Below are 16,044 nucleotides of genomic sequence, written 5' to 3' on the forward strand. Positions count from 1 at the left end.
CATCTTGATGTTACACTGAGGGAAATTATCTTTGCATGTTCAACCACACTGAATTAATTACAACATAAAAGAGGACTTTAACTTAGAGGAGAACCTGTTCTCAAATACATTATTCTTTGTAGGAAATTGAGATAAGTAAAGTACCAAGATTGGGAAGGTGGAAAAAAGGGAGATTTCCAATGCTTTAAGGTTAATCAGCTGGCTGGCAAAGAGAAGTGACGCCACCATAGCAGATTGCCTAGAATCTTAATGCCATGATCATCGTAATTCCCCCCCCCCCGCTGCAATTCTTTTACATATAACCTTTTACATCTATTTTTCCACTTATCTATCCCTATTTGAAACATTAACATTTGTTTAAAAATAACAAAAATCATTTGTTTTGGTAACATTTATGTGACAAATAGTAAACAGGAGTAGATCTGCTATTTTGGCCATTGGGTTATCCTCAGGCTATGAAAGAAATGAATGTAGTTTAGTTTATGAACTAAAATATGTATTTTTATCATGGCCCAAGGAAGGGCCCAGAGCTGAAAAAGCCATCTAGTTTAATTTTTTGATGTCTCATTTCTATTTTAACAATAACTCTTTTTTAATACTGGTGACAACTCAGTTGATACAGCAAGGTGGGGGCAATGCTGGGAAAAGTGTCAACTTTTTTCATAATTAAACTTTAAAATAAGGGCAATAACTGCTGAAAACAGTCTTTATTCTGTAACACATTTTTATATATGCATGGTGACAAAGCGACCATTCAAATCACACTTGGGGGATTGTAAAAATCAGGTATGACATAGGCAGAATTTTCCTGCTTGCTTTCTCTCACTGGTATGATTGCTGAGATGCTCAAGCCGGGATATTTTTAACGTTTCCTGCAGAACTGGTGAAATTAGAGTTTGCAATTATGCAAAAAATGTTATCTTTTTACCCAAATGTTTTCATGTTGTTTCACAGGAAGTTTGGAAAAAGTCAGGTACGTACTTTATTTAATTTCCTTCCTACAATAGACTTTATATTTCAGCATAGCTCAAATCAAAAAGCCCAGTTTGACATGATCCACAGTGTAATGAGGATGCAATTTGCCTTGTTGAAATAACAATGTCTATACTATGGACCTGATTCTTCATTCACAGCCTGTCTATACTAGGAGCTAGGGGTGTGATCCCCAGCTCATGTATACGTTCTTGTGCTAGTGGCAAGCAAGAGCACTAAAAATAGCGTAGCCACGATAGCATCGGCAGCAACAGCCATGGCACAGACTAGCCACCTCGAGTACAAACCCACCTGAACTCCCTGGGTGCATACTCGAGGCAGCTAGTCCAGGCTGCTGCTAATGCCTGTGCTAGCACAGCTACACTGCTATTTTTAGTTGCTAGCTCAGATGAGCAGTAGTGTGAGTTTGTGTACACAAGCTAGGAATCACACACCTAGCTTCTAGTGTAGCTGTACCCTCAGTTTGCATGGGTATAGATGACTGCACAAGGTTCAGGGCAATGGGGAATAGTGGCTACAGTACAGGCCCTCTGTGTCCATAACATAGTTTATTGGGGCTACTGGGATCCAGCAGTTGATAGGAAGTGCAGAGACAGTTCTGCACTCCAGTATAGCACCCCAGTGTAAATACTGCAGAGAGTCTTTCACTGGCAATTTACTGGCGCATTTAAAGTGTCTATAAAACTGTTCTCTAATGTTTTGCTATTCATTTCCTTCAAATTAAATTACCAAGGGATTGATTTTATTGTGATATTGTTTCAAAGTGCTTTTTTTGTTTGCTTTTTAAAAAAAAACTCATTTTATATCAAAGTTTTATGAAGTTAAAAACACAACCCCAGGAAACAATTGTGCAAAAATACATAAACCAGAACACGCCCCAAAGCTAATTGAATAGAAATAACAAGAGTGCCAAACAATATAAGCCATAATCATGAGATATTACTTAAACCTTTCCTCAGAAGCAGTTTCTAAGTAAAAACAAGAGTAATGATTATTTTAAATTTTCTTTTCAAGTTGGAGAAAATGTATGTGACCACAAAATGATGGAATTGAAAAAGAAAAAAAAATTAAAATGAAAGTCAATGGAGCTACACCAGTTTCTACCAGCTGAAGATCTGGCACAATGTATTTAAATAATTTGCTATGACAATATTATCTGGATTAAGTCTTTAGAGGCAGTGGCCACATTCAATACCAATGAATTTCAATACATATGCACCTGTTTGGAGTAGTTAAAATTCTTCCCACATGTAAGTTCAAAGAAGTATTCAGAGTGCAAAGCAACTAATGTTTCTGTTCATGTAGCTTCTGTTTCTGATTTCAGAAGAGAAACAGAAGAAAATAACATCAATGGGTGGTGACATCAGATACAGCTATTGGTTGGCAGTGTGAATGTAAATACACATTTAGACAGTCAAGTTGAAAAATACTATCTTGCATCATGGATAAGATCAGAACTCCAAGCCTGTTCCCCCAGAGAAAAAAGCAGAAAGGGATGCATCCTCCAATTTCTCTCAGCAGTTGTGAAGTAAAGTTCAGTGAATTAGTAATTTTTATTATGGAGAGGAAAATGGGGGTGACTAGAAGGACATTCCTGATGGAGCTGGCAAGAAGAAAAGGTTTCAGGGTAGAAAATGAGTTAAGGTAGGAAAATCTTTATGTAAGCAGAAAATCATATGCAGTGATGATGCTTAAAAACTTGTTGATTACATTAGGTAACTACATAAGATATGCTGACCGCTAACCTTAGTATGTGCTGTATTCAAGGTATTTACTATAACAAAACTTGCAGAGGTACACGGGAATACTGCAGTTTTGAGGTAATCAGGTAAAATAGTCAGGTTTTTCAGTAGCATCTCTTTCTACACAACAAAGATATTGATAAATGCATTTGTTCAAGTGACTGTGATTAACATTTTATTTATTTATGTATTTGGTGTATAATCTTTATTCTTTCTACTAAGTGATTATTTCATATTTAGTAGATAAATTCATGTTATCTTAAGCAAAGAAAATCCTAAAAGACAATAGGCAGCATACAGGCATAAGCAAATATTCTAATCTTTGACTTCTAAGATTCATGGTTCAAATTTGTCTTAGTCTGTCAAGTTTAATGAGTTTGAACTTCTCAATGGACTTCTCTCCTATGGAAAATCAAATAAATTTAAGGTCTGATCCTGCAAGTGTTACTCACTTGATTTACTCTTACTCATTTGTATAGTTTCATTGGAATCAGTGAGCCAGATATTCAGTGGGTGCTATTTGCAAAGCTCCATTGAAACCAACTGAGCTATTCTGATTTACACCAACCAATGATTTGCTGGAATATTTTGGCCCATTGAAATCCAGTTGTAGTTGAACGAATCTAAATGTAGTGGCCTATTCCTGAAAAGAAAAGGAAGACGTTGAATTTGCCTCTATAGAAACCATGAAAGATTGATAGGGAAATATATCTTTCCAGTATCTCTGGTATTCCATTAAGTAATTCTTCCTCATTTGAACTGTCCAACTGAGTAACACACTTGGGGAGTGTTAGACATTGGCGTATGCTTTGGGACAATCTGCCATCTCTGAGTAGAATGGCCCAGTACTGGAGTAGCAAGGATGTTGCATCGGAGGATTAAGGTGTACTGTCAATGGTAAATTTATATATGGGTGCTGACACAGCATCTGTTCTACCTGCACTATGCCTGTTTTTACTTAGTGCAGTCAGCCTCCAATTTCATGAACATTTAACTTAAAGAAAATCAATTTTTGTCTGTATAAAATGCCTGCTAAATAGAATATGTACGAAAAACATGACTGGGGCTTCCCAATCTCAGCTCCTAAATACCCCCTGTCACACCCATTCTTGTAAACTGTCCAGAGCTTAAGTATCAGGGTAGCCGTGTTAGTCTGCATCTACAAAAACAACAAGGAGTCCGGTGGCACATTAAAAACCAATAGATTTACTTGGGCATAAACTTTTCGTGGAGTGAAAATTACAGATGCAGGCCACTTGTGAGATAACTCCCTTCTCTTCATGTGTCATTATATAATGCCTGCATCTGTAATTTTCACTCCATGCATCTGAAGAAGTGAGGTTTTTTACCCACGAAAGCTTATGCCCAAATAAATCTGTTAGTCTTTAAGGTGCCACCGGACTCCTTGTTGTTTTTGTCCAGATCTTGTGACCTTGAAAGGCAGAATCAGAAAAGGAGAAAACTAGGGGATGTAAACAGTTTACAAAACAAAATACAGGCAGGTATGGCATAGAATTAGGCAATTAATGTCTGATCCAAAACCCATTGAAGTCAGTAGAAAAACTTCCTTTCACTTCAAAGGGCTTTGGATCAGGACTCTGTTGAGGTGTATCTTAAAAGCTTTGGGTCTATGTGGGTTTCTGAGACAGAGGTTTCTTGCCAAAATTTCAAACTTTCTGAGAGGACACAGATTATACAACTTTTGTTTGTCAGGAGTGGGCCAGTATGATTAAATTCAGTCTAGTTGCAACTGGAAAAAACAGAACTATAACTGTTGATTTTTGTTGTTGTCAAGAATGCTAGAGGAAACTCTAAATTTGTTACATTTTCTGCCAAGAATCAAGCACAGCTGTAGAGGTACCAGAGGAAACTGGTGCACAGCAACTAAACTGCTGCTGCGAGTATAACGATGGCAGAGTTCCCAGATCTGCAGCTTGGTATAAATACATTAAATATGAATATTTTATATAAGGTGAAATAAACCACAGGAAGCAGAAGCTTTATGTCTCTAACTGAATTTTTGTACACAAGTAAAAACAGAACAGTTTTAATTAAAGGAGAATTTAACAGGGTTAAATAACAAACATAATATTGCCCACTCAATAGACTCACCTAGATTTGCCATCTTTTAGAATAAATTGAGATAGGCAACTTTTCTGATGCTCTGCTCTACAAGTTTTATGATATGAGAAAAGGGATTTTCTTCCACAGTGAAATTTTTTAATTTACCTTTTCAAAATACAGCTCACTGTACATTGAGTACATTGGAAGATCACATAATAACAGTACTTTAGGAGGTGTAACTGCAGGCCTTATGGGCAGAGCTAGCCGACTGAACTTAGTGAAGTCAATGGGTTATTGATGTGAATAAGGGACTTGAACCATACTTAGGGATGTGGAATGCTAATATCTTAAAAAAAATTTATGGAATCTTGCTCTGTGCTGAAAGATATGAGGGCTTGAGCTGGAAGTGTGTACTCTATACCCTTCCTTGAGAGTTCAGTAGAGTTAGTACTAGTGTAAAGGTGCCTGCCTGCCTGAACTGGAGAGAGTCATGTTCTATTTTTTCATTGTCTTAGAGGTTTCAGTCTCCAATCCACAGCTGTGCATTTTACTAACCTGTTAATTGCTATATCCCACTCCAATGTGACTGTATTTCAGTGGAGCTTTAGAGTGGTTGCACTTACAATTTCCTACTAGTTTGATAAAAATTTCCTCTACATAATCGAGAATACCAGCAGGCCTGGTAGAGACTTTGACTGCTGGCAGCTTATGTGCTCAGGGTGTAAATAGTTTGTAAAGCATTTTTTTTCAAGCAACTAGAGATCATATTTGGGTCCTCCTCCAAGGCATTGCTGAACCTTCCCCTGTTCATCCCTGTTCAAAAGGATCAAATCAGGCTGTCTCACTCTACCTGATGAAATCCCCTTTTACAGTATCCTCCTTCCTAAATAGTGACAAGCGCCAGTTACAGTGCTCAAAGCATCCAAGTATCCAATGTCTTTGTAACTTTTGAACAATTTGCACGGCCCTTTGCCTTTTTATTATTAGTACCCATTATTTCTGACTCCCAGTAGATCAGAGAAGATGTGAACATACTTTTATTGCTGTTTGTGAGAGATGGGTACTTCCATAAAAGAGGAAATATCAGGAAATGGCTGGGAACTGGGGGAGGGGGAAAAGAGAGAAAGTGTTTAAAGCAAAAACCAGGGAACTAACAAGACAAGTGCCTAACTTCATCATTCAATTTCTTGTTGCTCCCCTTGCCTTCGCTTTTGCTAGTTTTCATTTTGATTGTGAGTTCTCCAGGGCTGTGTTTAAAGTGCTTAGCGCACTGCTGCGGCTGCTATACAAATTTGGCTACCTGCTTGGATATCCAGGGGATCAGCAGGGAAGTATGTTGCAGAGAGTGACTTCTTCCCTGCTCTGACCCTGTCCACCTTCAGCAGTGGCATGCTATGATATTTTTAGTATGGCATGAAACAAGGTTTTAGATGACAGATAAATAGATTTTAAGCAATATTGTTATGACTATGTCTGTCCCAGGATATTAGAGACACAAGATGGGTGAGGTAATATATTTTATTGGAATATCTTCTATTGGTGAGAGACAAACTTTTGGGCTACACAGAACTTTTCTTCAGGTGTGGCTGGGAAAGATACTCAGGGTGTCACAGCTAAAGGAACTGCGAATGTATCTTCATAAATGTTGCTGTACAGGCAAAGGAGAAACAGAAATAGAAAGTCATCAAGCACCAGTTTAATGGGGGCACTGTGTCACCCTGCCCCTGCAACTTTGGGTGCCTTATATGCCTTGCTGTAATAGTTTCCATCTGGGCTACTCACAAACCGCCTTCCAGCATGAAGGCCATGCCCTGAGCGCGCGCTGTGTGTGTGTGTGTGTGTGTGTGTGTGTGTGTGAAACTGCAGCCTGCCAGCCACACACTGGCTCTCACCAGCCTGGGTTATACTTCAGAGTGACTCCAACACACCCCCAGTCCTTGATCTTCCCTCAGAAATGTATGTTCTATACTGCTCAGCCCTCTCCTGGACAGTACAAATATATATAGTCTTTTATTCCTTTAAGGGAATAATATGCCAGTTTATTACCTTAAATAGTTACCCAGGCACTTCAATTTAAACAGACTGGATTAGATAAAATAGTAAAACAAGTTTTTAACTGCAAACAGGGATATTTTAATTGAGTACAAGTAATGAAGCATAAAAATCAGAGATTGTTACAAGAAAAATAAAGATAAAATGCTTACTAGTGCCTAACCTAAGAAACTAAATTAGTTGCAAAGTAAACATTCTCACCTCATGCTCCAGCAGATTACTGACTTTCAGGTTGGGATCCCTGTTCCAGAATTCAACACCTGTTTCCTTTTGTCTTCTCAGGGTATGGAGAATGAGGTGGGCAGGGAAAGAGAGAGGAGTATCTTGGGGTGTTTGCCTCTGCTTTTTATAGTTCTAGTCCCCTTCTTGAAAAACATTTCCAACAGAGAACCAAGAGACAAAGAATCTGGGTGGAAGGATGTTCCTTGCTGTTTTTCTTCACCTGTTTGAGCTTCCTTTGTTTCCCTTCCTGCTTGATGATCTTGTTTAAATGCAAGATAAATGCAAATCAAGGCAAGCACACATTCCTTTGCTTAGGACAGATCTGTTTGCTGACTTCTCTTTTAGCAGGACTGTGGGGTTTGGAACATGTGTTAATAACATCATACAGCAAATCTTATAACTTCACATACAATGTTGCCACACATATTATATCAGGATTATACTGACCCACAAATTATGAGTTTTCAAATGATACATTACAAAGCATACCTTATACAAAGATTATTACAATAGTGTGTAGGTGTGAATACAGGGTGTATACTGGCACAGTCAGAAAACCCATTGCTGAAGAAAACAACGGAGTGTTCCAATCTGCTGGATTTTGCACCACATTTTTAACCAGTTCAGTCCGAGTTTCCTTGATCTGCTTACAAGTTTGTACACATCTTGATTGCAAATATTATGTGCTAACTACTTATGCTAAACTATCTGTTCAATCTTGTATTTAGCAGTGACAGACACTCTGAATACCTTTCCCAGAACTGAAGAAGAGCTGGCTGTAGCTCGAAAGCTTGTCTCTCTCACCAACAAAGTGGGTCCAATAAAAGATATTACCTCACCCAGATAAAAAGGTTTTTATCTAACATACATAGCGATTAATAAACCAAATATATTTGTTTTGGCAAATACTAGTAGTCAAATATAATGAAAGCTGAGAATATACAAATGTGTGATTCCATTCTTACTTTTTTTTTTTTTTTTTTTTAAGAAACTCCTTAGTGATCAAGTCCTAGGAATTTGGTAAGCTGAGCAGAGACATAAGCAGTTCTTTTTCAATGGCCAGGAAAGCCAATCTGGACAAGCATTTGCCACCCCTGGGTGTTGCATGTAAATGCCTTAATGCTCTTTAAAGTTGAAAAAGATCTTTCTGCCATGGCTGTAAAGTAGGGAATAGTCAGAATTATGGCAGACAATTTGTTGATCTCAGAGAAGCAAGTATGTAAATTCAGCATATAAATAGTTCTATACAAGTCAAATGCACCTTCTCCTTGCAGTTTTCTGAGTTGTATGCAGCACACTGTTCGAAATGCAATTGATGAATGTCAAAAATTCAGATAAGATGCTTCTCGAGATTTGAGAACATCAACTCCAAAAAATGTCTGGAACTCTCATGAATCTTGTTGGATCCAGCTGTTTGCTGACTGATTCTAACTGTTTGCTGACATTGTCAATAACCTCAAAGAAGAGACACTTATATGTTGCTTGGCTTTCTCTTGCTCTTTTTTCCTGAGCTTCATGTGCAACTAGCTCTGACATTTGCTCTAATGTCTCACAAATCTGCTTGATACAAAATTCAATATCATACATCTTGGTTTGAAGAATGTCAAATTTCCCTTCTGTCACTTCAAATATATCACTGTAGAAGCAAAGGAGAAACAGAAACTGAAAATCATTGAGCATGGTCAGAAAACCCTGGCTGAGGAAGAAGACCGAGCATCCCAACCTGCTGGATTTTGCACCACATTTTTGAAGAGTTCAGTCAGAGCTTCTCTGCTCTGCTTAACAGTTTGTACAAGCCTTAGTGAAAATCCCACCTTTGGGTACAAACAGAAGGCAGCCTCCATTGAACTATGTTTTGAAGAATTTCAGCCTACTTTGAAGTTGGAGGGAAAATGCAGATATTCTTTCCAAATTTTTGAAGAAAATCTGATATTCTCTGATACTGTTTGGTGCAAAACTGAGACCAAGATTTAAAACATGAGTGTAGTAATGAACAAAAAGTGCACGGGGAGACATCTCACAAACACAGTTTCAAAGCCCACTTATGTCGCTGGCAATTACTGCTGCACCATCATATGTCTGACCTACCAACTTGTCTCCAAATTTAAAGTTCTGGCACACTGTCTCAACATGCTGCCAAAGGCCTGCTGCAGATTGATTGTTACTAACATCAGTAAAAGTAACCAAGCATTCTACATCACCACCATTCTTGGTCACGTAATGCAGCACAATCGAAAGCTGAGACTTATTGGCAATACAGTATCTGAGGTTTCATCAAGCAAACTAGCAAGAAAAGTTTGTGCTGCTAGCTCTGTTCTATCATGGATGATTCAGTTGTACACTTGCACGCCGTAGCTACTTTTTTCTGATGCACAGCCAGACAGGAAATCAGCTGCCTGAATATTCATGTTGCCTAGGCAACATGATGCAACTTGGAGTATTGTGTGCCTTCCCAGCGAAACAAAAAGACAGCCAACACGAACAGATTGATTACATACAGGACTTTCGAATGCTTCTAGCATAAAACATTTTTTTGTGAATTATGGGGCATGCAATACATGCATTGCATACATGGATGGCACTCCACTGACCACCGGCCCTTAATGTTTAAATCCTTTGGAGCTCTGTCAGTGTCATGTTCTGGTGGAGAAATTTTCTCCTGGGCTGCACTTATCTGGGTCCCCTCCACTCATGGGAACAGAAGGGACAATCGAGGACTCTGTTAGCATCTATGCATTATATTTTGATGAGTACCTATAATAGTTCCTTATGTGATGAGAAATGTGGTATCTCTCTCACATGCTCAGAACCATACTCAGAAATGCAGTTGGCTAAACCCTGTTAAATTTCCAGAAATCAATCATAAACGGTATTTTTTTTGGTCTTTTTGTTGCTTCCCATACAGCAAAAAACATATCTGTGTAAGGATGGAATAACTGAATAGTACACATAATCTTTAGATGCTGAGGTACAGTCATTCTTCATACTATGTCTAATAATTCTTTATCATGTACTTCAGATACAGCAAGTAAAATTATATTGTAGTGACTTTTCTGGTCCCCTATTTCTATGACATTCTAAAACTAACTATCATATGGTATATTAGATAGTAAGCGACTTACATTATACGATGTGCAGTGTAGCACAGTTGCCAACTTTCATGCGGTAAATAAATACCCTGATTTTCACAATAAGTCAAAAATCAAGCTAATCCCATTTCAAAACAATCCCTAAGAACCCCAACACTCTATGTGACTAGATCCCCCTGGCGTGCAGTCTGGGACTGTGGTGGGCCCGCTGTGCACGCCCGACTCTCTTCCCACCTTGCCCCTGCTTGCTGGGAGCTGATCAAAAAAACAACAACAACAACAAAAAAAGCAACAAGCTACAAGCCAAAAACTAGCCAACAAGCAACTCATGCCAGTTAAGCCAAAAACAAGCCCAATGTCTGTGTTTTTTTTCACGGGTTTGGCATGTCTGCAGTGTAGTTGTAGCCATGTCAGTTCCACGTTATTAGAGAGACAAGGTGGGTGAGATAATACCTTTTACTGGACCAACTTCTGTTGGTGAGAGAGACAAGTGTTCAAGCTACACAGTATAGCCTATCTCTCTCACCAACAGAACTTGGTCTAATAAAAGATATTACCTCACCCACCTTGTCTCTCTTACATTAAACACTCAGTTTTAAGCTAAACTAAACCTGGACATCAAAAGAGCCAGGAGGTGGCCTTCAGACAAGATTTATAATTCATACGATTTCTATCATGTGCACATTTGCTACTGACATTTAAGTACTTTATTTAGGTACAGAAGATTTAAGTTTATTAAAAATATTAGCAACTGTGGAACTTTATAGGATTCTGTTTGGTAGATTTTGAAGTATTATGAAGCTCTCATCTTTGAGTGGGAATTTTATTTTTCTCGGGGCTGGCAGGTAACTTAAACCAGCCTCTTCATTATAATATTGCTTGTGTAATATCTTCCAAGTTGCAAAAAGAAGTGTAATAGAACAGTGTCTTACAGAAGTTAAATGATGCTGAAAGGATGAAAATGCTGCACTTATAGATGTAATGAAATTTTTTTTCTTAAACTAGATTCACTGAATGGAAAACAAATATTGTGATATGAAAACACGACACACTTCCTGCGCTCTGACATACAATATATAAGACATTTTTCAGGGAGTGCATGTCAATATTGAAATAGCAGCATTGTAGCTATCTACAATTGTATTCAGAAAAAAGAAAATCTCATCTTAATTTTTCCCTTTATAGTGATTCTGTCACTCACATTGTGGCAGAGAACAATTCTGGTGCTGAAGTTCTGGAATGGCTGAGAGGACACAAGATGAGGGACAGTTCAAGGTTCGAACTCCTTGATATCTCTTGGTTCACGGCTTGCATGGAAGCTGGAAAACCAGTGGATTCAGAGAAAAAACATCGACTCATGGTAAGTCAGATATTTCAGTGTGAATGCAGGTTGTTTGACAATAAGCTTAAAAGTTAGGCTAATCAGGCAACTCTCACTTTGCTTCAGTGTAAACTTGCTGTTGTGCATTTGTATTTAAATACTGGTATGTTTAAATTCTTGCTTGAAAAATTCATATTGTTTTAATAAATTAAAAGGAAAATCCTTTTAGAGATAGTCACAGTTACCATGATCTGGTGTATTAGTACTGAAATAATACCATTCATCTTTCATATAAATTTGGTGCTATTAAAGGAAAAAATTACCTGACTCAAGAATTTACCTTTGCTATGGTATTTGTGATATTCCCACAAATACTTAAAATGGTAAATACCTCAGACAGCATGGTAAATGTAACTATGCTGGGTGGTACATGTCCCGTTTTAATAACTCCCACTGTAATATTTTGCATTTTCAAAACAATGTACAAACATTTAAACCTGTACTGTTTAGAACTGATCTATGTGCCCCTGAGAATCTGTGAAAGGGCTGGTGATGTAATCTGTGTGTAAAGGAATAGTGATTGGAATTTAATATTATTACAGACTTGGTACTAGTGAGGAAAAATATGGTAGGAAATACAGGGGTTGTTTTATTGTATTGTGTCACAGAAGGATCTGTACCGAAGAGGATACTAGACTATAGTATTTTTTCCCTATTTTCTATTCTTGTTTGTTTAAAACAAAAAAAAAAGGAAGTTCTTCTTCGCATAGCGCACAGTCAATTTGTGGAACTCCTTGCCTCAGGAGGTTGTGAAGGCTAGGACTATAAGAGCGTTTAAAAGAGAACTGGATAAATTCATGGAGGTTAAATCCATTAATGGCTATTAGCCAGGATGGGTAAGGAATGGTGTCCCTAGCCTCTGTTTGTCAGAGGGTGGAGATGGATGGCAGGAGAGAGATCACTTGATCATTATCTGTTAGGTTCACTCCCTCTGGGGCACCTGGCACTGGCCACTGTCGGTAGACAGGTTACTGGGCTGGATGGACCTTTGGTCTGACCCAGTAGCGTAGCTAGTGGGGTGCAGGGGAAGCAGCCGCTTCCCTTCAGCATGTTTTTAAAAAGCGGCGCGCCTGCCGGCCAGAGCTGATCTCCTGCATACAAGGGGGGGCAGCACGGCCAGAGGAGCCATGGGGAGGGGGCGGCACGACCGGAGGAGCGAGGGGGGGCGCAGCAGGGAGGCCCGCAGTGTGGCCGGCAGCCAATGGGGGGGCAGCGGGTGCGGCCGGAGGAGGAGGCGGTAGAGGCAGAGGCGGGGGGGGGGGCACAGCGTGGCGGCCCGCACAGCGTGGCCGGCAACCGCGGCCAGAGGAGCGAGGGGGGGCGCAGCCAGGCAGCCCACAGCGTGGCTGGCAGCTGCAGTCAGAGGAGCGAGGGGGGGCGCAGCAGGGCGGTCCGCGCAGCTGTGGCCGGAGGAGCGAGGGGGGGCGCAGCAGGGCGGCCTGTGCAGCGTGGCCGGCAGCCGTGGTCAGAGGAGCGAGGGGGGGCGCAGCAGGGCGGCCAGCAGCCGCGTCCGGAGGAGCGAGGGGGGGCGCAGCAGGGCGGCCAGCAGCCGCGTCCGGAGGAGCGAGGGGGGGCACAGCAGGCCGGCCCGCAGCCAATGGGCCGGGGCAGCGGGCACGGCCGGAGGAGGCAGAACGAGGCGGGGGCGCAGCAAGGTGGCCCGCAGCGTGGCCAGCAGCCGTGGCCGGAGGAGTGAGGGGGGGCACAGCAGGGCGGCCGGCAGCTAGGGTGACCAGATGTCCTGATTTTATAGGGACAGTCCCGATTTTTGGATCTTTTTCTTATACAGGTTCCTATTACCCCCCACCCCCGTCCCGATTTTTCACACTTGCTGTCTGGTCACCCTACCGGCAGCAAATGAGGGGGGCAGCACAGCCGGAGGAGCCAGCCAAGGGGGGGTGTGTGTGGAGCAGCCAGAGGAGGAGCCGGGGGGGCGCGTGGCCAGAGGAGGAGCAAAGGGGAGGCGCCTTTTTTATGTTTGCCCCCCCTGCTCTTGGATCCTGGCTATGCCACTGGTCGGACCCAGTACGGCCGTTCTTATGTTCTTATGAATAGTGCAGGACACCTCATGTTGTGGATTGTGACATAGTAAACCGCTCTTGGAACTGCACTGTAGCTGATAAGGTAATACTGCAGTCAGGGTTTTAGTAATAAATGGTGTTATTCTGTAGTACTGCTGCAGGCTGCACACTGTGGAGTGTGATGTACAGTGACAATATCCCTGACAATATCTCTACAAGCTGTGTACTCTAGATGGTGACTTAGTACCACTGGACGATTTACAGCAGTGATACTCAGACCTGAATGGTTCAGGAGCCAAATTAGTGAGAAACATTACCCAAAAGAGCCACAGTAGTGTGAATTCATTGTTTCATTTACTATAGTACTATATGTTCATATTCAAACAGTATGACAGAAGAAATATTTTGTTTCTGTTTGTGTACATATATATATATTCTCACAGCAAAATGACTGACCAAGTATTATATCGAGTACAATTGGTTAATAATATAGTAAAAACATACGTATGTTGGCAGAGGTAGGGGCCTGATCCAGAAGATGTCTATTGACTTTCAATGGGCTAGGATTAGGTAACTCTAGTACCACTGTAGAGCTATATTATAGAAAGTGATGGACAATAGAACCCTACAAGATTTGCAGTGTATAGCTTAGTGTTGTGTATAATATATACAAATGAACCAGCAACGTCATTTTTTCTTTTTATTCCTCTTCTTCTTGTTTATTAAAATATGAAGAATGATCTACCTATTAAATACCCCTGAAATACTGTGGTTTCTGGGTCACTTTCCAGTGCCGGAAACCAAATCCTGATACGGAATCTAGTCTCTGAGATTTAAGATGGGAGAATGCCTGTTTAGTAAGATTTTAAAAAATGGATACACCAGATGGCACTATTGCTCTCAGTCTCAGAATAATATGGTAGCATGTGTTTATATTTTTATTGCTCATTTTCCACTGAGCCTGCTGAAGGGATAATGCTCTAAATAAATTCATGCAGATCAGAAATGAAAACACAATACCATATAATTATCACATTATGCAATCTTTCAGAGAGATAGGTCATGAAGGTATGAATTCTGGATTACTTTTAAACTTAACTGACTGAAAATTTTCAAAAAAGCAAAACTAAACCGAAACTTTAAACTTTGTTGAGTATTTAAATTCGAGATGCAGACTTAAACCAAATGCCCCATTATTTACTTTCAGTTTAATTTTGGCAACATCTAAATTCCCACAGCTTCAAATTTTCAAGAAAATATGCTTATATAGGCTGTGATTGTTTTTTTAAGGGAGTGAGTTCAAATAAACCTTGATAAAGTTTAATTTCTTATCCAGATATCAATAAAAACCCTAGTGAACAGTAATCTGCATTAGTTTTCTTGCATGTACAGTAAGAGGTTCTATCTGGATTTCTGGAAGAGCTAGCCTTACTGAAAAAGCAAGTAATACTAAAGTATGATCATTATGTAACTGTGAGACCAATTCTGTAAGTGAGATCTTCCACTTATATCAGGGTATAAATATTTCATACAAATAAATGCAGAGCCTAATAAGAACAGTACCATGTAGTTATAAATGTGTGTAATACTCAACTTAAAATATGCATCATTTAGATAGATCTTAAAGTAATAAATACTTTTGTACAATAAAATATTTTAAATACAGGAAAGAAAAGAAAATGTAGAAGTTCAGCAAATTTAAAACAGTCTCATCATGACTATGTTACCAGGAAAGGCTCTGTACAGTATTGCTTCTACGTCAAGGAATGAGAAAGGCATGAAATTAAGGTTAACTGTTTATTAAAATACTAGGCCAAATTCATGTCTCTCGTAATTGGAGTTACACCATGTACAAATTTGGCCCATTATAATAGTCTTGTTAAATGTGAAATGAATGTGAATTTGAAAAATCTAAGCTCAGGCTGTATCATGAAGGGTCCTTTTCTAAAAAGAATGGATGGCAGTGGGTAAAAATTTTGTGGGAAATCCTGTCCCACTGAAGTCAAATGGCAAAGTTCCCATTTCCTTCATAGAATCAAGATTTCACCCTTCTGGTTTTATTGGTCTATTTGGGATGCTGGGGTTCCTCCAGGACTTTTGTTTCAATGCATTACTAAATGGTAATGTCCATGCCTGTGCATAACAAGGGGAATAAAAACAGGCTTACAGACCATTAGGTAATAAATTAATTAAAACCTCTTTAAAATACAGTTTTCTCTGGTCGTGAATACCTTGTGAGGTACTCTGATACTGAAGCGATGGACACAATATAAAAACCAGAACTAAGCTGATAGGAGTTCTTAGCTATTCATACTGTAATAATTAGCCTTTGCGGCTGCCAGCTGCTGTTACATTTCCTAGGCTCTTCAGCTGTGGTGATTAAGCCTCATCTTTAAAGGAAAATCAAAATATTTCTCTGTTCTACAGACTACTTATTAGGCCTTCTGCCCCACCTACAACCAAGAATCCCTCAATGCACC

The 16,044-nt window shown here is 39.8% G+C and overlaps 1 protein-coding gene across 1 annotated transcript in view; it reads left to right on the forward strand.

The window, feature by feature from the left end:
• DNTT (DNA nucleotidylexotransferase) overlaps window positions 1-16,044 on the forward strand; it is a 155,343-nt gene that overhangs the window by 12,667 nt on the left and 126,632 nt on the right. The window contains exon 2 of the mRNA XM_065552112.1: window positions 11,348-11,522. Coding sequence (XP_065408184.1) covers window positions 11,421-11,522 — 102 coding nt within the window. The 5' untranslated portion in view covers window positions 11,348-11,420. The remainder of the gene's footprint in view (window positions 1-11,347; window positions 11,523-16,044) is intronic.

This window comes from Chrysemys picta, chromosome 7, assembly GCF_011386835.1.
Source record: "Chrysemys picta bellii isolate R12L10 chromosome 7, ASM1138683v2, whole genome shotgun sequence".
NCBI classification, from domain to species: domain Eukaryota; kingdom Metazoa; phylum Chordata; order Testudines; family Emydidae; genus Chrysemys; species Chrysemys picta.